Here is a 25513-nt window from a genome sequence, read left to right on the forward strand (position 1 = left end):
AGCAACTTCAACCTCTTGAGCTTAAGTGATTATCTTGCCTCAGCCTCCCAAGTAGCTGGGACTGACTACAGGCACCTGCCACAATGCCTGGCTATTTTTTTGGTTGCAGTTGTCGTTGTTTAGCAGGCCCAGGCCAGGCTGGAACTTGCCAGCCTGGGTGTATTTGGCAGCCACCCTATTTGCTGAGCTGCAGGTGCCAAGGCAACACATGGACATTTTTGTGGGGCAAAGGCATACATCTTTCATCAGACTTAAATATTTCAGTACAATATATCATATATTTCTAAATTTTGACATTTGTGGGTTGTCTTAATTAGAACAAGCCTTGAAGTTCAGTGTCACAATAATCAGAGATGCTACTTGTGAGAGTAGTTCTACATCTTCACTTCCAGGGCTTCTCACAAATCTCAACCCATTGCACTCTGGCTTCTGTCCTCAGTTCTCTTGAAGTACTTCTGCCCATCTGATTAGTTCCTGGTTGTTAAAGCCAAAATATGTGTTTTGGTACTTACTTTATGTGACCTCTTGGTGGTATAGCAGAGTTGTTAAAATCACAGACTCCAGAGCCAAACTGCCCAGGTTCAAATCTTAGCTCTATCACTTTGTAGCTCTGTGACTTTGGGCAAAGGACTTGATCCTTTTGTGACTCAGAGTAAAATTTATTATATAATGGTGTAAATACTACTTCAAAAAGTATGATCTATGTTGAGAATAAGGTCCTAACAAAGTGTTACGCTGTAGTCACATCTGATACCTCTGACCATTCCTTTCTTGAAAATCACTTGCGTCCTGCCTGTTTGATTCTGCATTTGATAGTTTCATCTACTTCTTCCAGGCTTATTCCTTGCTAATAAATCATTTATACTTTAGACAAAATGACCATTGGAAACTATAAATCTGATGTCATCCTTCCCCACAGCTATTAGTATAAACTCCCAGGGTAGACATGTCCCTTTCTCATGTCCCCTCTATCACCCACACTTACTATTCCTATGAGGTTAAGCGAACCCAAGCTGTAACGTTCAGAAATGTGCCTCGCTCTTTCCTCATGCTTTTGCTCATGCTGCTCACTCTGCCTTGAATGCCCCATTCTCTCCTTCTTCTCCAGAAAGTCTCCTACCATACTCCTTCCCCAAATAAAGTGTCCCTCCTTAATGTGCCCCCAATAGTTCCATGTCATATTTATCACATTATATGTTAGATGTCCACTTAGTTGCTGATACGTTTCTATGTATCTAGTCCAAGAGTCCTCAAACTATGGCCTGCAGGCCACATGTGGCCCACTGCATTTATCCAGCCTGCTGGGTGTTTTTGCCGCAGCTGACTCATCCCAGGCCCGCAGTCTGGTCTGAGGGACAGTGAACTGGCACTGTTTAAAAAGTTTGAGGACGCCTGAAAATCTTCCCCACCACATCCTATCAAGAACAGAAGTAGGAGCCATATTACGACAGCCTATTCTCTCTTTTTCTGATGGTCCATTCTTAAATCACTGTCTTGGTCCTTTGTTCATCATTTACCCTGCCCCTTCTTGTTTAATTAGACCACTGAGATTAGGCAGAAATGTGCCTAAAAAGGATATGTGTACATACATGAACTAGAGAACAAAAACTTCACATTGCAGGGAACATTCTAGAAGTATTTATTTCAGTGCTGACCATTAGATTGCAGCATGCAACTCTAAACAATGAGCTGCCACTCTCCAGTCCTACAGAAGCACCAAATGCTATGGTACCACTACTTAGGTTCCAGCCTTTCAAAGGCTATTACCAACATCATTACTTAGAGGCCGTTTAAGGACTTAAAAGCACTTATTCTCTATAAAAAGCAATTCCATATACTTCATGCACAAAACTCCAACTGGCAGATTTCGGTCCATAATAGAAAGGAAAAAACAATTCTAGTTCTGTAAATTATCAGGAATAAAATATGCATTTCCCCTTGCTTTGTTATAAGAAAGTAAGACTTTTTCTCTACCAGCAATAAGGACAGTGGCTTTGATGAACCCTCTGGATTATAAAATTGCTTACTGGTTAAATTTCTTTCAAAGGTTTTAAGAAGTTGGCTCATTTTTCTATATAATTTAAAGAAATATTTGCAGTATATGCAGGAGTTAATAGGTTTATATTATGATAATATTTAAAAGGCCTATTCTCCCCATATAAAAAATTCTACCCCAGAAGGTAAAAGGAAATCCCCATCATCCGTGAGCAAAAAAGGAAAAAATCATAGGTACTTTAATTATTTAGCTGTCTCTAGGTCATTCTCAGAGAATTTACATAAACTGAAACAGGAATGAGGTGCTCTCAGACTTTCTCAGGTGAGTGTATTTAGTAGTTTGAGTAGCTGATCTGCAAAAACTTTAACTACATTGCTGAACATTTTCCATTTGGAAATTTGAGAATATCCTGAGAAGATGTTTATGGAACATAAAACTATTGGGCCCAGGGAAATTTTAAAATGTTAGCAAATTGTGGCAGGAGGAAAACAAAAGAGTGAGAAAAACTGTGGAAGAGAAAGTGAGGAAGGGGCAGGACAAAACCATAGTTATGAGCTGGGCCTTCCTTTCCCTTAAGCCAGAGGCCTCACTATCCATGTGCTATACTCACTCTTTCTTATATTAACATAAACCAGATGCCGCAAAATAAAATCAATAATGTCCCAAACTAATTTAAGTCTTATAGAAGGAGTAAATGAGAGAAAACGTTTTAGTCTCTTACTTGAGGAGTGCTATAATATAATTTCAAGGCATCTCAATATAATTCATTTAACCCTAAAGCAATTGTGCAATAAGCAAAATACAGAAGGAAAACAACAAAGGTTAACTTCCTACAGGGGCCAACAGACAAGATCTGTGCAGCACAGCGATTAACCTTCACATACTGGAGTCTTGTTTGAAAGGCCATCAAAAACTTAGATTACTGAAAATCACAACTGTCACCAACAAAAGGAATGTTGATCAGAGTCAAAAATCTTCCCAAAGGGCTGCCTTCTTTCAAGGAATTTAAGAATGTTGCTAGCACAGGCTGGCTAAGCTAAACCTCACTGATGGCTCCATTAGAGAATGAGAATGCCCCAGTCAGTGATATTTTAAAAATGTACTGGGAAAGAAAAAACAAAATAAAACTATCTACTGTTCCCTAACATATATGGCTTAGCACCCAGAGAAAGCCTCTGCCCCCCAAAGAGACTTTCTGCATAAGGTTAAGCTTCATTAAATGAGGTGTAACCTTTCATTTTCAGGACTTGTTCTTGCAAGGTCTTTAGAGGCAGAAGTTCCACTTGGATTCTAATACACATCCCTGTAAGCGCAGCTTCCTGAAAACATACACCTGTCAGGTTCTAGTTTCTCCTTTACCAGTGACTACATTCACTACTTCACAGCCACCAGAATCGCACATACACTATTAACATGATGAAAAATACAGCTACGGCTGCAAGTTTGGCGTAAGTGGAACGCATGTTCAAGTATTTCGCGTCCTGGCGGTATTTCTTGGAGAGACTGGATAAATTGTTAGCCTTTGAATCCAATGCTGTCAAAAAAGGAAAAATGAAAACATAAATTAGTCTCTGGAAGTATTTTATGAAAAGTATTAAGGCACAAAAGTAGCTAAAATGAATGGCACTATAGAAACCAACCACGAAAGTTAAATCATTTTTATTTTAAGGGTAAGGTTGCATATGCTGATCAACTCGTGATCCCCAAACACTGTAAAATCTACAACACATTTAAAAATCATCAGAATAAATTCTTGTGGCTGCATAGTGAGGTGGTTAGTAGAGGCTCTGACCTCAGACTCTTTGGTTCAAATATCAGAGGCAGGCTCTGCACGGTGGCTCACGCCTGCAATCCTAGCACTCTGGGAGGCCGAGGAGGGTGAATTGCCTGAGCTCACCAGTTCAAGACCAGCCTGAGCCAGGGCCAGAACAAGACCTTGTCTCTAAAAATAACCAGGTATTGTTTAGGGAGCCTGTAGCCCCAGCTACTTGTGAGGCTGAGGCAAGAGAATTGCTTGAGCTCAAGAATTTGAGCTTGCTGTGAGCTGTGACACCATGGCATTCTACCCAGGGTGACAAAGTAAGACCCTGTCTCACAACAAAAAAATATATCAGAGGCACCAGCCATGCTACGTTGGTTAAGTCACATTAATTCTCTAAAACTCAGTCTCTTCATCTAGAAAATAGGAATAGTAACTATATCATAAGATTATAGGTACACTGGTGGCACTCGTAGCTGAGTGGGTAGGGTGCCAGCCACATACACTGAAGCTGGTACCTCAGCCTGGGCCAGCTAAAACAACAATGACAATTGCAACAAAAAAAATAGCTGGGCAACAACAACAACAACAACAACAAAAATAGCCGTTGTAGCAGGCACCTGTAGTCCCTGCTTCTTGGGAGGCTGAGGCAAGACAATCACTTAAGCCCAAGAGCTTGAGGTTGCTGTGAGCTGTGACGCCACAACACTCTACCCAGGGTAACAGACTGAGACTCCACCTCAAAAAAAAAAAAAAAAAATTGCAGGTACATAAATTTGCTGTAAAATGAGCACACTGTCTACATATGGTAAGCACTTGGTAAATTCTAGCTTATATTTTTCTAATAGTTATTATCATCTTCATCATCTTTTAGTGGTCTGAGTCATATTCTTTTATATTTTGAAAAAATGATAATCCATATATAATAAGACTCAGTTACCTAGTAAACTCAATTATCTAGACACTGTCTTAAGCTACACTTCAAGGATAACTATTAAAATTTCTAAAATTCTCCATATAGCAATGACTGATACAAAGTTAAAGCTAACAAATTATATTTCAACAGACATATGAAAGCTGTATTTTAACTAAAGTACAATAACAGGTGGCTGGGCACAGTGGCAAACACCTGTAACTCCCAGTACTTTGGGTGGCGAAGGCAGTAGGATCACTTGAGACTAGGAGTTCAAGACCAGCCTATGTAACAAGAGACCTCATTTCTATAAAAAGAATAAAACAAACAAACCCCCAAAATAACAGGTACTGAAAACCCAGTAATATCTGGTAAATTAAGATTTTGGAAATTTTCTGAAGATTTCCCCCAACCAAGGATAATGTTGTATCTTCTTATAATTTTTAACTAAGCACTTAGAGAAATAGGCAGATGGACACAAGCTGGAGCACATTAAAATATAGAGCACATTTTAATAATAAAAACAAATTCTCTGCTTGATATAAATAAATTCTGATCAATTTTTTACTTCTTTAGTTGTTTAAAAACTATTATGCAATATGAATTTGTTTGTTCTTCTTTAGAGGATGCTTTTGGAATATTTGGAGTTGCTTAATAGAGGAATGGTTTTGACTGGGAAATGTGGGATTACTTAGTAACACAGGCATGACAGCCACATCTGCATTAGCAACAACTAGAAAAACATCTATTCATGAAAGAGAATAGTTAGGGGTGAGAAATAACCATGACAATGCTCAAGGAAATTTCAAGCCAGTCTTCTAAAATGTGTACACTCCACTGGACAGGGTTTTATAACTACTGTTTGCTATGATATCCCTAGTGCCCAGAATAAGGCCTGGCATAGAGTCAGCGTTCAATATTTACTGTAAGAATCTAAATCTGCTGAGAATAACAGAGTAGAAGAACAATTATTAGGTCACATGAAATTAATAGTTAAGAGAATCCTCTATCTCGGAACACTTTGAAATACATTATAGACAAAGCTATTGCTGAAGACATCATTTAGCAAATATTAATATTAGTGGTGCAGGACACAAAATGATCAAAATACACATCATCCATGCCTTTGTGGAACTGCAGATCATCTCATAGGGGTGATAACTTGGAATGAAAAACCAAAACCTGTGGCTTAAAAGAATAGGTGTATTCAGGCAGTGAAAAAGGACATAATTTGATTATACTGAAAGAACACACAGAAACTACTCTCAGGTCTTTGACGCAAAGCAGAATAGCTCTAAACCCAGAAATCAGAAAGAGAAGAAGATACGAAAGATGGATTCTTAGTTTCTTTCTCTTCAAGAAACTTAAAGAAGAAAATATTCTTTGAGGTAGGTCAATCCCTTTACTGTCCTTCAAATATGTTCTGTTCACATATGTTTTTTTTTCCACTTACAATACCATTCTTCACACCTTCCTTACTTCACATTTATCTTCTTCCTTCTATATTCTATTTTTTTCTTCTATTTTACACTTCTTTCCATATCTATTCTTACAAAAAACATAATTTCCTTCTATATTCTTATATAAGATATAACTTTTAATATGGTTCTTGTCTATATATTAACTTAAAACTATCATACTCTGAAAATTGACAAGAACCCAGAAGGCACAGATTTGCCAGGTGCTAGCATGGTAATTTTTAGTAAGCTATGTAACTTTTTTGAGTCTCTGCTTCTTTATCTATAAAACTGTTTTTAATACCACGTACTTCACATGGTATTACCATAAAGATTAAATAATACATATCCCCCTAGAATATTGCCTAAACCTGATTGAGTGCTCACTAGGTTTTTGTTCCCTTACACCATCAATTACTCTGTGAGAATGTTTCTTTTCTTTTAGGACACATTAAAATTTTAAAATTTGCTTTAATACTTCTTTGGGGAAAAAATATCAAACTTTTAGTGAATATTTTGTTTGCGAAACATTTTTATAGTAGCAGTAGGCTATTATTTTTATCTACCATGCCATTAATTCATAGGGAAGAGGTTCCAGTAGCTCAGGGAGGCACCTTGCCATTGAATGTGACAAAGTGTTGACTGACTTTTGAATTCATGGGAAATAGGTTCCAGCACCTTGTATCACTGTTACATGGGGTCTAATTCATTATCCTGTGTGTTATGCTGTACACCTATTATGCCATGAGCTCATGGGGAATAAATAGGTTCCAGCACCTGAAAACATGGGTCCACTGGTATTCCTCTGTGCTATGTTATATGCCTATTATGCCATGAATGCATAGGGAATGGGTTCCAGGAGCTCAGGCTCCTTTCTGTTGGTTCTCACAAAGTGGGCTTCTCTGGCTGGAGCAGGCTGGCGCTTCAGTTGAACCCAGGTCCCTTTCTCTTTGGCTTCCATTTTTTCCTGATCATTTTCCTTCACATGTTCCAGGAATCTATCTTGACTCTTAAAGAGTGCTTAATATGCTCAATATGAACATTAATCCTCTTGGCAGGAATCTTGCCCTTAACTTTTGTTTACAACAATGCCAACAGCATGCTGGGTAACATTTAGACTCTTCCAGTTTTGCCATGGTAACATTTGTGTGGCATGCTGTTTTGAACAGTACCCATTCCCTTGATGTCTACAATATCACCTTTCTTGTAGATTCACATATATGTGGCCAAAGGAACAACTCCATGTTTTTTGAAAGGCCTAGAGAAAATGTATTGGGTGCCTCTCCTCTTTCCCTTTGTGTTGGTCATTTTGGTGAATTACTGGAAGATGGTATTCCAGCTGAAAGTGAGAATGTTTCTTATCTTCCCAACCAGTCAAAGCTACTAAGGGTAAAAACATACTTTTTTTTTCCATTCAGCATATCAGCTTTGCGGCAAACAACAAAGCACTTGACAAGAATCCTTTGCACTACTGATAAACTACAAATATAAAAATTTCAGATGTAAGAAGAATTTTTGTGATGGTCTACTTTACCCCAGGTAGTAAGTAGAAGTCTATTTGATGAAAACTTACACAGACCCACTCATTCAAAATTTAATGCTTAAAAGTATGAAGCTGGGCATGGTGGCTCACACCTATAATCCTAGAACTTTGGGAGGCCAAGGTGGGAGGATTGCTTGAGCTCAGGACTTCAAGACCAGCCTAAGCAAGAGCAAGAACTCATCTCTACTAAAAACAGAAAAATTAGCTGGATGTCATGGCACACGCCTCTAGTCCTGGCTCTTTCAGAGGCTGATGCATGAGGTTCACTTGAGCCCAAGAATTTGAGGTTGCAGTGAAAGTTTGATGACACCACTACTACACTCTATCCCAGATGACAGAGGAAGACTCTGTCTCAAAAAAAAAAAAAAGCTGGGATAATTGCTGACCATTAACATAAAGGTTAATGTTTGCTACTCATAATGAAGAAAAACTCATTTACTAACAAACATGTAACAAGGCTGAATTCAAGAAATACTAAGAAACCCATTTGTGACCATTAATGTGAGGGATATGAAAGTATTAAAACAGATACAAAACAAAAAAATACTATATTTAAAAAGCTTGGGCCATGCAGTGCCTCACACCTATAATCCTAGCACTATGGGAGGTAGAGTCAGAAAGATCAGTTGAAGTAAAGCCAGGAGTTAGAGACCAGCCTGAACAATCTAAGCAAGGTAGTGAAATCCTGCCTCTATCAAAAAAAAAAAAAAGAAAATTTAGCCAGGTGCAGTGATGTGAGCCTATATTCTCAGCTCCTCAAGAGGCTGAGCCAGGAGGATCACTTGAACTCAAGTTTGCATTTGTAGTGAACTATGATGGCACCACTGTACTGTAGCTCAGACAACAGAGGAAGACCTTGGATTAAAAAAAAGAGCTTACACATTCACATTAAATATTTAGGTAACATTTAAACATCTGGCAAAAAGATGAATATATGTAATTTAATTTTATTTGATTACCTATAATGTTTAGATTATAGGTAAAAACATCTAATTTTATATACATATTTACCTAATTTACCTTAAGCATACTTAAATATCTATATAAAATATGTATTTATATGAAATACATATTCAATATTCATTATATAATATAAATGTATCTAACACATATTTTATATATTAGGTAAACACATAACTATATTTAATAAATATGTATATTTGAGGTAAATTAGTGAAATCAATACAAACACACATAGATATAGAACCTCCACAGTTGATCACCTCCCTAGGTTGACCACCTCAAGTTCACCTAATTTTCATAGACTGGACATAGATTATTACAGTTGACCTAGTTCCTTATGTTGACCACCTCTGTATGTTGAGCAGTTTGGTAGAGTGTCTTGGGTAGTCCACTTTATAGGTTCTACTATACATGTAAAACATATAATGTAAGCTCTTTTTAAGAGTTTAAGGTACAGAAGAGATTAATGGGATATGGGCTATGTAATGAGGAACAAGGAAAACTTCTTTGAAGACGCAGTTCCTGTCTAGATGTTGAAGGAGAGGTCCAGTGTCAGGTGAGAGTGGGCCATTAAGGATGGTGAGGAAACTGGCCTGGCTGAGGGACAGTGCTTGTGAAGGACAGTAACAGATGTTTGCCATTCCTCATCTTCCACATACAGAGCACAATACCTCACACACAGCAAGTACTCAGTAACAATGACTAAATGAATGAATGAGTAGAATGGGGATTATATTCTGTAGCCCCAGATTTAAGTTTTTCAGAAAGGAATGCCTTGATGAAAATGGCATTAAATAGTGATCTGGCAGCAGTAAAGGATCTCTTTTTTCTTTTTCTTTCCCTTAACTTGTCCAAGTGTTTCTGCATATAATTTACTTATTTTTAAAAACATCTTTGAAATGGTAACTGCTTATAATATGCATGAGCCCTTTACAGTGCTCCAACTCAACAAATACTAATCATGCTAGGCAAATAAATAAATAAATAAATAAAATAAAAAAATACCCTTTTGGAAGCTTTACAATGTAATCTACTTCTGAGAAAGGAATTCTTAACAGTCTTAGGTAGACTTGGATAGCATGAAAGATACTGCAAAATAAGCTGACCCTGCCTATGCAACACAAGCCTCTTGTTCATAAGACTCTTTTTGCTTTCAGATACCTGAGAGTGCTTCTCCCCGTTGTAACACTTCTTCAATGTTGGCCACCATGATCCTCTGCACGTCTTGCAATTCAGTGTTGATGGAGCCTAGGTTTCTCCGAGCACGACTATCAATGTAGAGCTTTTTGGTTTTCTGAATGAAGGTATCTAGAATGATGAAGAGAAGTGACCATTAACAACTTCTTTGATATCCAAGAAAGTGGTAATAGACTGAAAAGTTCTGGGTTTAGGGTGGCGCCTGTGGCTCAAAGGAGTAGGGCGCTGGCCCCATATACCGGAGGTGTGGTGGGTTCAAACCCAGCCCCGGCCAAAAACTGCAAAAAAAAAAAAAAAAAAGTTCTGGGTTTATGCCTAGATCTGCCAGTATTCTTGGTTAATCTAGTTCTTGGGTGAGTTTTACATTTTGGGTTTTGTAAAATGTAAAGACAGAACTAGATGACCATTCAGGAGAAACATCTTTGGACACTTTTGAATTAGAAATATTTGTTATCAGGGTGGCGCCTGTGGCTCAATGAGTAGGGTGTTGGCCCCATACACTGAGGGTGGCAGGTTCAAACCCGGCCCTGGCCAAACTGCAACAAAAAAATAGCCGAGCATGTGGCGGGTGCCTGTAGTCCTAGCTACTCCGGAGGCTGAGGTAAGAGAATCACCTAAGCCCAGGAGTTGGAGGTTGTTGTGAGCTGTGATGCCACAGCACTCTACCAAGGGCAATAAAGTGAGACTCTGTCTCTACAAAAAAAAGAAATACCTGTTATCAGAAGCCTTAGAGAAATTAAGACTCAGTATAGTCAGCCTTTCCTGAAAGCAGAAATTTTGAAATTATATTCTAAGGACCCTTAGGTCCTTAACTCTTTAATTATCTCTTCTCACTTACACATTCCCTAAAGGATGCTGACAACTCTAGGATCATTATAGCCTAAAATAGCAAAAGAGTTAATGATCATTAAAAAGATGAGAAACTGCCTTAATGCATTTTTATTAATATACATTCTCAATTATACCCCAGTCATAAACTTCAGATAAAGCAAACATGTAATAGGGAGTTACCCAAAATATCAATATAAAACTACAGTCTTAATGATCTTTACCTTGTATCTGTTTTTCTCAAAACTGTGACTCGTTACTAAAGACCTTTTTAACTTTTAGCAAAAATCTTAAATTACGTGTGCAGGACACCTTTCATTTGCCTCTTTAGGTCTCCTCTCCACCCTTCTGCACCTTGCTGTCTGCCTTGGGAAACTGACCTGTATAAAGTCCATGAATGGGCTCCTTCCCTATGACTTCCAGTTAGGCTCAGGTAATGAAGGAGCTTAGCAGTCGGAAGAAGGAGAACAGACAGTGATGTCGGGCTATGTATTCCCCGGGCTCCTTCCTCAGAAGTCCCTTTGAGCTGGCAGTAACCCTCTACCAAAAGTTACTTCTCAAGTTGGCCTTCTCCATCAATTTTCTCCTTTTCAGTTCCAGAAACTGTTCCTTCCCGTTACACTGTCAGGCATACAGGTAGTGATGACTACTGCTACTGATTCCAGGTTACTGTGCCTTGTTGTTCCCCTACAGACCATTCATACCATCCCTTAAGCTAATCTGAGTATACCATCTACTTCCTGTATGACCCTGATTAATTTGTCTTATTTTTTTCTTGGCTTACTGGACTGTTATTGTATTCAAAAGTAAAATTTGAAAAACTGGGCATTATATAAATTAGCATTTGGAGAGCTTGTAGTTATGAGACTAGACTTGAGTGCTTTGCCAAATTTTCTCTTTCTGAAAAGCAAGATGACACAATTACCTAGCAAATGTGAAACACTTCAGAAATTCTGAAGTAGTAAAACTACTTTCTTTTTAAAAATTTTAGTGATGCAGCCTGATCCTACTTGTTTTCACTTCAGGTACTTAATGTACTAAGCACGTTTCCTTTGATCAACTGGCATGAGATACTCACCAGCTCTGACCGTGACGAGTCTTTCTATAATTCTTATACAAACACAGACACCCATGCTCACTACTTCTAAATGTAGTAAATGTTATCCTCTAATACAGTGGTTCTCAACCTTCCTAATGCCACAATGTATTTTCATTGTTAAAAAGGGGTCACGACCCACAGGTTGAGAACCGCTGCTCTAATACTATCAACATCATGCATCTCCTTTTTTTTTTAAAATTAAAGTATGTTATTCTAAAAGAAACAAAGTGCCAGTCTTTCCGATTTCCAAATTCTGATCTCCACGTGATCAGAACTTTACTGTGAACTTTACTGTGTGTGTTTATGGGGTTGGGAAAGACAACTTAGCTATTTAATTTATGCCAATCAAGCACATGACCCTCATGGTGAACCAAACCAAACAACAAAACGGGGCAAAAGGCAACAGTTTTTATGGGGAAGATCAAAAGATTAAAGAAAATTACAAGAAGGAAGCCTCATTCATTCAAAAAGACAAAAAGAGGTGGAATGGATGAGGAGGCAGCAGTCAAAACTTTAGGAAGTGAACACAAGATCAAAATGTATCAATATTATATCAGTAAACATGATAACAAATATGTCAATATTATAGCAGTATAACAAATAACTTCTCCATATTGTTCCCTCCCTTGATGGAGAAGGGAGGGGCAAAAACTTACCAAACTCAATAAAGGAATAGGGTCTAGACACAGTGGGCACCTTTTTCCCATGCTGTTCATCAAATTCTGAGTGCAAATCTTCTAGGTAGGCAAAAGCCAACTTCTTGGGAAAGGCTGCTTCACACAAAACCAAATAACACACCCCCTGTTCAATAATGTAGCTAGAAAGACAAAAAGCAAAACAAAGCTGTAAAGTAACAGTGCCTCTAACAGGCTGAACCTAGTACCATACAAGCGTTTGAAGCTACCTAGCCTAAATCCTTTGAGGCTGGCTAAATCAGAAAGTAAATTTGAAACACAAATTCTTGCAACCAGAAAGCAAACATATTTCCATTATTAGTAGTATGTTCCAAAAGGAGTATTTAGACATAATTTTTTATTCACTCATTATATAATTATTCAATTAACACATCTTAATACCTAAGACTTTTTCTTGAAAAATTCAGCGTTGTGACTCTATTACCCTTTGATTCTGTATATTAAACTAGTTTACACATATTTAAACTCCTTACAGGCACAAGGAAAAACAGTGAAGCTAGAAATTTTTGTGGATACTTAAAAGTTGGAGGTTAGTGTCATAATATTAACTGGGTATAGAAAATGGTGACTTCAGCACTAATAATACTTCTTAATTTCCAGGCTAGGAGAATTCTATAATCAACTGGAAACTATCCAACAATAGACTGGATTTCCTCTTGTGATAGTGAGTTCCCTGGCACCCTAGAAAGGGCCATATGACTGTATGTCTGATATAGGCTGGAGAAAAGGTTAGGCTACTAAGTGGTTTTCAAACTTCGTTTTAGCCATAGTTCTCTTTATTCCAACAAAACTTATATTCAGAAGTTCTTTGTTTTATATAGGAGTCTGTAAATATTTTCTACCATTCTACAGGCTTCATTCTGTTGACATTTCCTTTGCTGTGGAAGTTTTAAGTTTAATATAGTTTCATTTGTCTAGTTTTTATTGTTGTTGCCATCTGTACTTTTGAGGTCTCAGACATAAAACTTTTGCCTAAACAAATGTCCTTAAGTGTGTCTCCCACGTTTTCTTCTAGTAGTTTTAGAGTTTGGGCTTTTAAGTCTTAAATTAAAGATTTAAATCTTTAATCCAATTTGAGTTGATTTGTGTATATGGTAAAAGACAGGGGTCTAGATTTATTGACAAGAGACTAATACCCAGAATATACAAGGAACTCAAACAATTCAATAGGAAACAAATAAATAATCCTCTTAAAAAGTGGGCAAAGGAGTTGAATAGACACTTCTCAAAAGAAGACATAAAAAAGACCAACAAATAGATTAAAAATAATGCTTAGCATCACTAAACATCAGAGAAATGCAAATCAAAACCACAATGAGGAATCATCTGACCCCAGTTAGAAGGGCCATTATCAAAAAGACAAACAGTAACACGTATCAGCAAAGATGTGGAGAAAAGAGAACTCATACTCTGTTTGCAGGAATGTAAATTATAGCCATTATGGAAAACATTATGGAGATTTCTCAAACACTAAAAATGGGACTACCATATCATGTAGTAATTGCACTACTGGATATTTATCCAAAGGAAAGGAAATCAATATGTCAAAAGGATATATGCACCCATGTTTACTACAACACCATTCACAATAGCTAATAATATGGAATCAACTTAAATGTCCATCAACAAATGAACAGATAAAGAAAATATGGTATATACACATAATGGAATACTATTCACCCACGAAAAAGAACGAACTCTTATCATTCCTTGCAACAAGGATGAGCCTGGGGAACATTATGTTAAGCAAAGTAGGTCAGACACAGAAAGACAAATGCCTCAGGTTCTCATATGTGGGAGATAAAAATATTTTTTTGAGCTTATGGAAGTATAAAGTAGAAATGTGGGTGATAGAAGCAGAGAAGGGTAGGAAGGAAGGGAACACAGGGGAGGTTGGCTAATGGACACAAAATTATAGCTAGTAGGAGAAACGAGTTCTAGGGTTCTGCGACACTGTCATCACTGTAGGGTGAATACAGCTAACGGTAATTTATCAAATTTTCTAAAAAGCTAGGAGAGAGGATTTTGAATATTCACAAAACAAAGAAATGATAAATGTTTGAGGCAGTAGACATGCTAATTACACTTATTTGATCATTACACATTGCATATGCATATTGGAACATCACTCCATATTCTATAAGTATGTACAATAATTACATGCCAACAACAAACGAACAAACAAACCAGAAAAAAATAAGTAGGAGTTTAAGGGTCCAAAGCATTATATATACTCCCATCCTTGCCCTTCCTGTTTGGTTCCTGAGTCATCCTAGGGCATCAGAGAGGATAATTTAAAGACTATTATATCAAGTCTCAGGCCCCTTAAAATAATGTTAGTAATACAGCTGTACTGTTGTTTGCTTGGGCATCTGAATTAACTGGTCTCCTTGCCCTCAGTCCACACCATCTTTTATACCACCAATTTTATTCCCCCCAAATTACCACAGTACCCTGCTTACAAAGTCTTGAGGTTCCCTAATCCCCAAAGAATAAAGTCATAGTCCTGTACAGTATTTACAGTTCTTCAAAATCAGCGTAAGACATGTTCTGTCATATATCCTAATAACCAAATGCTGTTCTCCAAGAACCTAAGTCCTTTACATCTTTATGGCCTTCGGCTTATGTCGTTTTTTCTAATTGTTATTGCTCTTTTATGTACCTGGGAAAATCCTGTTTATTTTCATATTCTCAATTCTACTATGATTTTTTTCTGCAAAACTTCTCTGGGTCTCGCCTGTGGCTCAAAGGAGTAAGGCCCTAGCCCCATATGCCAGAGGTGGCAGGTTCAAACCCAGCCCTGGCCAAAAACTGCAAAAAAACTAAAAAACAAAAGAACTTCTCTGTATTCTCCCTTCCCCTATGCTCTTTCTTCAAACTTATCCCTCACAAATGGGTATTTGTTGCTTTCTTCTCTCTGCTCCTGAAACATTTCATTCATATCAGATTAACAGCAGTTTTTTGTTCCCAAGTATTACAGTAACTAGCTCACTAAAAGATATAGATATTAAAAATAGGACTAGGGGCAGCACCTATGGCTCAAAGGAGTAGGATGCTGGCCCCATATACTGGAGGTGGCGGGTTTAAACCCAGCCCCAGCCAAAAACTGCAAAAAAAAAAAAAAAAAAGGACTCAACCCAAGGTCTGGCAAAGAATAAATCTTTTTCCATCTAACCCTTGGATGAAAATAAAGGATGTAAGATAATAAAGGTCCTAAAGGAACCAAGCAGAAGAAAATCTGTTCTCAAGTCCTTGAGAACTTTCCTAGGTCTTTTGTTCCCTAACCTTTGGTAGAAATAAAGAACTATATAGGCTTGGCACCCATAGCTCAGTGGTTAGGGCGCTGGCCACATACACCAAGGCAGGCAGGTTGGAACCCGGCCTGGGCCTGCTAAACAACAATGACAACTGCAACAAAAAAAGAAAAAATAGCCAGGCATTGTGGTGGCGACTGTTAGTCCCAGCTACTTGGGAGGCTGAAGTAAGAGAATCATTTAAGCCCAAGAGTTTGAGATTGCTGTGAGCTGTGACGTCACAGCACTCTACCCAGGGCAACATAGTGAGACTCTGTCTCAAAAAAAAAAAAAAAAAAAAAAAGAATCTCTGTCTCTCTCTATGTATATATTTTCTTTCTCTCTCTCTTTTTTTGAGACAGGAGTCTTAATCTGTTGCCCTGGCATCAGCTTAGCTCACAGCAACCTCAAACTTCTCCTGCCTTAGCCCTCCTCACCCCCAAGTAACTGGTACTACAGGTGCCTGTCATAGCACCTGGCTAATTTTTCTATTTTTAGTAGAGATGGGGTCTCACTCTTGCTCAGGCTGGTGTCCAACGCTAAGCTCAAGTGATCCTCCTGCCTCTGCCTCTCAGAGTGCTAGGATTACAGGAGTAAGCCACCATACCTGGCCAGAAACTATGTATTAAGCGATTATATATTTTTTGTTGTTAAAAAATTAGACTCATAGAAAAAGCTTCAGATACTATGCAAATTAATACTTTAAGAAATGTAATGTCCACTATTTTCTTAAAATATGGGTTTTGTTTTTGTTTTGATGGATTTGTTTTTGATAGGTGAAGATTTTTTTTTTTAAGTTAAACATAACAGGTTCCTTCCTGGCCTAAATTACCTTATTATCTGGGTACCTAAAAAAGTAGGATTAGTTTACTAATCTTTTTATTTTTCTTTGATTTCATACTCTCTTTTCTTTTTAATCCTTCCTGTTTTATCAGCTTCAAACTTGATATGTATTAAATATTTAACACCAATTATTTGTAGATAATTTAAAATCTAATAGTTTCCTTGACCCCTTTCTTAGCTATATGTGTTGTCTATAACCATTGACTGAGATGCTCTTGGACTATCTTTTATGATATTCTTTTTTCTAAATAATAACTATATTTCTTGACTTTTCCCTATGTGCCAGGCAAGATGCTAACTAATATACATGGTTTCTTTATAATCCTCTCAAAACTCCTGTGATTATTTTCCCTATTTTACAGAGGAAATTGAGACTTGGAAGTTATGAAAGTTGCTCAAAGTTACATTATTAGGAAATGTTTGAGCAAGGGTACTAAGCTACATGTATCTGGTTCCAAGATATTTCCAAAGCAAGATGTTATATATCATGGCATGATGAATACAGAATTCATTAGATAACAGGTTAAATTACTATAAGCTTGTTGAACAAACAAACAAAGATTTCACTTTTGTAGAATTAGAGCACAGGAAGTTGCTTCAATGAAGAGATTATATTTTTAAAATAATCTTTACTTTTACAAAATTGTTATTGTTCTTATCAGGGGTTATATTACTGTATTTCATACTTAAATGATCATAAAGAAATAAGGATTATACTCACTGAAAAGTCATAGCTCCTGCTTCCAAGGTACATCTGGTAGGGGACTGTTCATTCAACTTTCGAAAGAGTTGCTTAGCTTGACTCTGGTACTGCTGAAGGTCCCGGCCAGACTGAAAGAAGACACTTTCATTTAAGAATATTCCACCAAAAAAAGCTATTAATTAGTGAGAAGCACCATATTATGCGAACATAATGTGAATAAAGTCCTTCAATTATATATGGTTAATAAGATTTACTTAGCAAAACAAAGATGACCTACTTTTATTTTATTTTTTTTGTAGAGACAGTTTCACTTTATCACCCTTGGTAGAATGCCATGGCATCACACTGCTCACAGCAACCTCCAACTCCTGGGCTTAGGTGATTCTCTTGCCTCAGCCTTCTGAGTAGCTGGGACTACAGGCGCTCATCACAATGCCCGGCTTTTTTTGTTGTTGCAGTTTGGCTGGGGCTGGGTCTGAACCTGCTACCCTTGGTACATGGGGCCGACCATTTAGATGGCCTACTTTTAGAACAAAAAAAAAAAAAACCTAAACCCTAGTTCTTTAAGAAGATCACATTAGTTATTTGCTAAGTAGCACAAGTACACACCTCAACTACATTTAAGGCACCTTAACTTTTAATCCAGTATTCTTTCCACTGTTAGGAGTACCTTTGTCCCAACCCATTTCACAGGGGTCACCTAAGACCATCCTGCATATCAGATATTTACATTATGATTCATAACAGTAGCAAAATTACAGTTATGAAGTAGCAAAGAAAATAATTTTATAGTTGGGGGTTAACACAACAGGAGGAACTGTATTAAATGGTCACGGCATTAGGAAGGTTGAGGACCACTGGCTCAAGCCCAAGAGTCTGAGGTTTGCTGTGAGCTGTGATGTCACAGCATTCTACCGAGGGTGACATAGTGAGATTCTGTCTCAAAAAAAAAATTTTTTTTTCTGTATTAACATATGTATATATACATGTGTCTATCTACAGTTTTATATGTTAAACAGTACTTTATAGTAATTAACATTATAATGTATATTAGGATTAGCATATTAAACAGTACTGCTAATACATGGTCAGCCCATAAAGGAGCATGAATATGATCACATGCTTTAAGCCAATAAAAACTAGTGCACAAAATCCTACTCTTCTACATTTTGAATGGTACTTACCAATCTGTTTGTTTTACCAGTGCCATTATGTGGCATTCTGAAGAGATCTGAACTCACAAGAGTAATCAACAGGGATGCAAATAATGTTGGATATGCTACTAAAATGCTAAGAAAGAATATTAACAAGAATTTCAACCTTGGCTTCACACTACAATCACTTAGGATCTTAAAAAACTACTTATGCTCGGGGAGGCGTCTGTGGCTCAGAGGAGTAGGGTGCCAGCCCTATATGCCGGAGGTGGCAGGGTCAAATCCAGCCCTAGCCAAAAACTGCAGAAAAAAAAAAAACTACTTATGCTCAATCTCTACCTCTAAACCAATTAAACTAGCATCTTAGAGGTAGAGCTCTGACACTGGTATTTTAAAAATAGCCACAACCACAGATGTTACATGTAAGTTCTTTGCTAAAGGCAGGTGAACACTTTAAAATAACTAGCTGAAGAAAAGATGGCAAAAAACTGTCAGTCAGAAAAAGACTGGTATAAACCCCTTGACTTTATGAGAAATTGTAAAAACTACTGCAACCTGAGAAAAAAAGACTAAAACTATATCAACTACAAGAAACTATAGCCAAAAGCCTGATTTAATTTTAGGAATTTGCAAACAATATAGCAAAGATTACCAACATAAAACACTGGGGACATACATACATACAGATTATGGTATGCCAACCAACACTTTACAATGCTGGTTCGGTTAGCACTACCATCCCTGAGAATACAATGCTGGAACAATCTTTTTGGCTAAATGATAATCATTCTGGTATACATACATATATATATATATATACGTATATATATATGTTCATAAAATAGAATATCATACAGCCATTACAATGTTGTATAATATTTAATGACTTGGGAAAATATTCGTTAGACACTGCTAAGTGGAAAAAATTAGGTGGGACAGACTTACAATATTACTCATTATTTAGTTTTAATCATACACACACAAGTATATTTAAGACCATCTATCAAAACAGATATAATTTCAGTACAGATTATAGGTAACAATCATTACTAACATTTTGGTCATTTTGCTTGTACATATTTACTGAACTTTCTATAATATGCATGAATTAATTTTATAATGAGAAAAATCATTCATTCCTGTTAATTGCATTTGCACCCTCCTTTAGTGTGTGCAATCCTAGGCTATGAATTGTAAGAAAGGCAATATGAAATTTTCAAAAATGGGCAAACAAAATTATTAAGTCCTTACTTTCTGCTAAGCACTGTTCTAAACATTTTATATAATTTAATTCATTTATTTAATATTCATAACTACCCTACGAGGTGATTAGAATTATGCTAATTTTTTTTGTTTAAGTCCAACTTACCCAAGGACTGCAGGCTAAAAGGGGAGGGGCTAGCATTTTATCCCAGGCAATCTAGCTCTATCTAGACAGCCTCTGCTTATAAGTATTGTGCTATACAATCTCTATGAATGCAATTGCTTCAATGGTAGATCCACCTTTTAGGTAATGTTTTACTATTTTATACTAAATCTAATTCATAGAAAATGCTAAGAAGCTGTGCAACAGCTCTGATCTAGGTCTCACAAAACGACACAACCACTGCTTCACAAACTGACCTTTAGTTTGTTTTCAAGATCAAAGTCAAAGGGCCCACAATCAGCTAGTCCACCTAAAAATATGTAGAAGTCCTTATTTTGTTTTCTATTTTACCTAGAACAAATTAATAAACTTTGCATATGGTATAACGGTATATTCTAGTAATTGGATCAGAATAGCTAGACAAATTGTGAAATAAATTTGAGGTTATCTAATAGCATATTTAGGATTTGACTCTACATATTACACAAGGTACAAGGCAGTCGTCTGCCATATAACCAAATACTTTTTTTGTGTCACCTAGGACTACTAAACAACACGTATCAAGTATCATCTTTTACCTTTTTAAGAAGTTTAGCTAAGCTCTTACCATTTTTAAATCCCTATTGAACTCAGCTGGTCAAAGTCCAGCAGCACCAACAACCAACCATTTTCCTCTAAAAGCAGTTACAGCAAGTTGATTAATCAGCCCTTGATGATTGGCAGAGTAAGGCAGTTTAACTCTACAACAGATTATCTGCTTTCTTGAAGCTCCTTGTTGTTTACTTGGTTAGATTTAATACCTTCTTCCACTCTGTACTGCCCTCTACAGCACCAGAGGAAATGAAAGAGAACACAGTAATTCTGAGGCAAAATAGAAAGGCAGATACAGAAATTGCAAAAATCCTAAAAGAAGAAACAAATGGTAAAAGAATGTGGAAAGGAAAAAGACAGGATATCAGTTAGGAACTCTGAGGAGAAGAGCTCATCTATCTGCCCTAAGCCTAAATTTGTAGTTAAGCATAAAGGAAATACTGTGTATGAAATATTCCATCTATATTTGTTTGTTTGTGAATTTTACTTAGTAATAAGGTCTCTTGCACACAGACTAGCATCTAGTAAATACCTAAAATTTGATATCTAATATTATAATTGAAAGTATATTCAATTAATTGGCCTGGATAATCAAGGTACTTAAATATTAAACTATTTAGTCCAGGTATTTGTTTCTTAAAAAGTTATTTCTGGGCTCGGCGCCTGTGGCTCAAGTGGCTAAGGCGCCAGCTACATACACCTAAGGTAGCAGGTTTGAATCCAGCCCGGGCCCCACCAAACAACAATGATGGCTGCAACGAAAAAATAGCTAGGCATTGTGGCAGGCGCCTGTGGTCTCAGCTACTTGGGAGGTGGAGGCAGGAGACTCGCTTGAGCCCAGGAGTTGAGGTTGCTGTGAGCTGTGATGCCACAGCACTCTACCCAGGGGAATAGCTTGAGGCTCTGTCTCAAAAAAAAAGAAAAAAAAAGTTATTCCTGGATTCCTAAGAAGTAAATACCTTATTAAAAAGTCTTAAAACAAGGTAGTAGAGTATAGTAGTTAGGCACTAAGGCTCTAGTGTAGAGTCAGACAAATGCTTATTAAAACTCCAGACTCGGCAATGTCTGGAAATACTTTTCTTTGTCCCAACAAAGCGGGTGAGGGTCATGGTTTTCCTGGAATATCGGGGACAATGGCCTGGGATGTTCCTAGACATCCTAAAATGCACAAGACAGTCCTCCATAACAAAGAATTATCCTATCTCAAAATGTCAAAAGGGCCCAGGTGAAGAAATCCTGATGAAAAACTCCATTACGCTACTTTACTGGCTGTGACTTTAGGAAAATGACCTATTCTCTCTAAGCCTCAGAGCTATCTTATCTATAAATTGGGATAATAATAGTATCTATTCTAATTTGGCTGACGTAAGGATTGAATGAAATAATGCACGCCTGTAGCTCAAGGAGCTAGGGCGCCAGCCCCATATACTGGAGGTGGTGGGTTCAAACCCAGGCCTAGCCAAAACTGCAAAAAAAAAGAAAAGAAATAATGCACTTAACAGGCTGGGTATGGAGCAGGTGCTCTTATAAATGTTTTGTACACTATTATAACAGTAAAAATAAGTCTAAGATTTGTATTTTCACATAGTTTAGGAAAAACTTTATTATTCAAAGTCAAAATTCCTAAGGAAAACATTATCAAATCACAATCACAAAAATATCTTTGCACAAAATTTCTTTCCTTGTCAAGTAAACAAAGGAATCTATCTTGGCAGACCAATACCAAATCAATGCCAAATTTAGAATTAAAAACAAACAACAATACGTCAATTAATGTTTCAAAAGAGTATCAAGGAAGAGAGTAGGGGCCTACTAATAATTTAGTAGACTTTCAAATCCACTTTTTATTCTTTAACCACATTGAAATTCAATGCAAAACTCAGAAAACTAACAAGAGTCTACCCACCACTCACTGAGGGAAAACTATTTCTCAAATTACACATACTTCAAGGAAATTTTACCACACTATCTTTCTTGTTCCTACTCCTTCTGCAGAATAGTCCTAGAAAATTCTCAACAAATCAGAGAATTAAGAGTAAAATATTGTACAATTTAAGATTTAGTTATATTACATTTTTTACAGTTTATTTCATTGACTTTATTTTGTGGAATGAACAGATTCACCTAGCATGGTTGCAACTTTAAATCTGTATCGCTCCTCTCCTAAAAGTAAACCTATTTCCAAATCAAACCTAAAAAGGCATGTAAACAAAAAGAAGAGTTCCTTACTATGAGATACTATCAGCTTAGATGTCATTTCTTCTGGGAAGACTTCGATGATCTCCCCAAACCTACTTAGATACCTTTTACATATTCAACCACAGAACCCTCTTCCTCTGCCACAGCAGTTACTTTACATTTTAATTTTGTATCTGACTTTTCCACCAGACTGTGAGCTGCATGAAGGTAGAGAATGTGTTCTCTAACTTCCTGCATTAGCATCATGCCTGGAACGTTTGATGTGCTCAATAATTTTTTTTTTAGTTTGCATGAATATATGAATGAAAAGTTCAAGAGAAGAAATGTGCAAAAAATTTTTTTCTAGAACTCATCTTCTTTAAGCCTCAAGTTTTAAAAAACTACTTGGGTTCTATTGGAAAGTAAAATAAAAATTGGTCACTTTACATAAATTATAAATTTTTTTTCCTCAGTCTCATATCTTCAGGAACCTCCCAAACTTGGTCCAGAACTTGTCTCACACCAGAAATTTCTCTTGCGATTCTGACACAACTAGCACAAAGCTCCTGTTGTAAAAATCTATGGAGAATACAAAGATGATTAAGACCTGTCATTTGATAGCTAGCAAGTCTTGCAATTTATTGAAAGACAAAGAGAAAAAATAAAGTATGACGAATTACAAGATTTTGATAAGGTTTATTGGAGGAAGTAGGAATTAATCTTACTCTTGAAAGAAGATATCTTACTATACTGAACTTTAAAAAGTACTTATATGTGGCAATATGACCTCACCCACTTTCAAAAGATGTCAGCAAGCCGGGTCAAGGATCAGATACGACAGTAAAAAGAGTTGAAGAACTTAGGTGATTTTTCCCCTCTGGATCTGTCAGTAGCTTTTTTAGCAGCAGAAAATTATAAGTTTTAATTTTAACAAAGTCCCTGAAGACTCACAGAACACTGCGTGATCACAATAGCTGAAGCTATCCCTTCTCTGAAGCGTTTTTGTAAAGATAAACAGGTAACACAAAAATCTAACTGCGCCTTCAGGAAAGACTTCCACTCATACTAGTCTTAACACCACTAAAAGATCTCCTACGTACTAGGAAAAAATCCAGTGCTGAGAGCAAAGTGCGCCGGTAGGGACTTGGGGTCGCGGGAATCTAGAAGTAGCTCACCTGTTCGTCTTCCTGCATCGAGGCGGCCAGCGGGAGCCCGTCCGCCACCCGGGCAATCATTGTTAGCAACACCATCTTCACAGACTACTGGGACGCAGCACTGGCCCGCACAACCTTGGGTGTCGTCTTCACTTTTTCCGCCGCAACAACAGTTACACCTCCAGCTCAGTTCACTACAAGCCAACTCCTTGCGTCTGCGATTCCCGCTGAGGTGGCCGGAAACGGTGCAAGAGCTTCCCACTACCGGTCCGCAGAATTGGCTTCCCACCGAGAACTACAACGACTGGCACACTGGTTCCGCAATCTCTCTTGCCTCCTTGATCCACTTCCAAGGTCTAGCCCACTTTTCTGGATATTGAGCTTTGAGTAAGCCTTGCTTTTTGAGCGGCTGTAGCATTTAAACTGAAACATAATTTTCTACTTCCTGATACTTTGTTTTGAGAGCGAGCTGGGAAGAAGGGTGGGAGATGGAGGGTACATTGTTGAAGGGTATGGAGAAAAAAACTGAAAATCAGGTTATGTATTTTCATATTTAATTTTTTATTTTGTATATGCTATTATATACATAACATTTTCTATCTTTATACATATACTTAGACAGAGGTTTTGTCTGTTACTTTTGCTTGCTTATTTATGCTGTATCCCCAGATCCTTGAACAATTTCTGCTAAGAGGTCAATAAATATTTATTGCATGCATGTATAAATGAAAAAGTACTGGACCGCAATATCACCTAGATCAGTCAACCTATCAAAAGCCAAGATCTCTGCTACAGCTATGATAGGTACCAGGGTAGCCTTACTAGAACTTCCTGTGGTTGAGCAATCATTTCGTACTGGAGCAACTTCCAGACAATTACACCTAAGGAAGTGTACCCTAGATGGGGATATCAGCCTGTTACGGTTTTGTGAATATTAGGGTTTCATAAACTTAAAAAAAATGATAAAAATGTTGTTTTTATTTATTTATTATAACTTAATATCTATTCTTTACTAAGTGCTTACTGTGGTTCTTGTTTTTTTCTCAGCTCAATACACCTCTCAGTAAAATTTTTAAAATTAAAAATTAAAAAACTACAGTTGGTGGGCGGTGCCTGTGGCTCAAAGGAGTAGGGCGCCGGCCCCATATGCCGGATGTGGTGGGTTCAAACCCAGCTCCGGCCAAAAACTGCCAAAAAAAAAAAAAAATACAGTTGGTTCTTACCTTAATAGAAACACTGCTAAACATTTTATAGATATTAATTAATTTAAACAAACAACCCAGTAAGGTTATTTTTTATTAGGTCCCAACCTTGGATTTTGGGGAAAAAACTCAGCAATTTTTCAAACGTCACATACCTAGCAGTGATGGAAACGAAGATATGAACTCAGGTTCAACTCCAAATCCTAATGTGATTCTGTCTTAACTTTTACTCCTAGGTGAAAGAGCTCATGTTTTTGTTATCTTTCCTAATGCCCTTCAGCTTTTAGGAGAAAACTAGCATCATTTCATCAGAGCCTTTTGAGAAGAAAACTCAAAAAGACTTAGTGACTGACTGACTCCACATGAAAGATGAAGAGCTAGAATAAGTTCAAACCTGGCCCTGGCCAAAAACTGCAAAAAAAAAGGATCAATGGTGTTATTCACAGAAACAGTGAGAAAGATCAAAGGAAGGTAATTCTTGTGTATACAGGAATCTAATTGGTAGAATATAATGTATTACATTTAAATAGCTCATAGATGTAATCTGTTCTAACTTCCCTTCCTCCCACTCACTACAGA

The 25513-nt window shown here is 37.1% G+C and overlaps 1 protein-coding gene across 1 annotated transcript; it reads right to left on the reverse strand.

Annotated features, from left to right (window-relative positions):
• Positions 1-1623: 1623 nt before the first annotated feature.
• Positions 1624-24142, reverse strand: SEC22B (SEC22 homolog B, vesicle trafficking protein). The gene is made up of 5 exons (XM_003793803.3): positions 23754-24142; positions 17308-17417; positions 12412-12572; positions 9793-9939; positions 1624-3530 (listed from the first exon to the last, which is right to left on the reverse strand). The coding sequence occupies exons 1-5, from the start codon at positions 23826-23828 to the stop codon at positions 3376-3378; spliced, it is 648 nt and encodes a 215-aa protein (XP_003793851.1). The 5' UTR covers positions 23829-24142; the 3' UTR covers positions 1624-3375.
• Positions 24143-25513: the final 1371 nt, after the last annotated feature.

The sequence above is a fragment of the Otolemur garnettii genome, unplaced genomic scaffold (assembly GCF_000181295.1).
Source record: "Otolemur garnettii isolate 467f Iridium unplaced genomic scaffold, OtoGar3 scaffold00073, whole genome shotgun sequence".
Taxonomy (NCBI): Eukaryota; Metazoa; Chordata; class Mammalia; order Primates; family Galagidae; genus Otolemur; species Otolemur garnettii.

What these genes read in the sequence shown, in the direction of transcription:
- SEC22B (XM_003793803.3), bottom strand. Translation starts at nt 23,828, where the DNA reads ATGGTGTTGCTAACAATGATTGCCCGGGTGGCGGACGGGCTCCCGCTG. An exon ending in GCAGGAGCTATGACTTTTCA is followed by an intron (nt 12,573 to 17,307) that starts GTGAGTATAATC and finishes TTGTCTTTCTAG; the next exon opens with CTACATTATTGAACAGGGGG. An exon ending in CTATTCCTTTATTGAGTTTG is followed by an intron (nt 9,940 to 12,411) that starts GTAAGTTTTTGC and finishes TCATCATTCTAG; the next exon opens with ATACCTTCATTCAGAAAACC.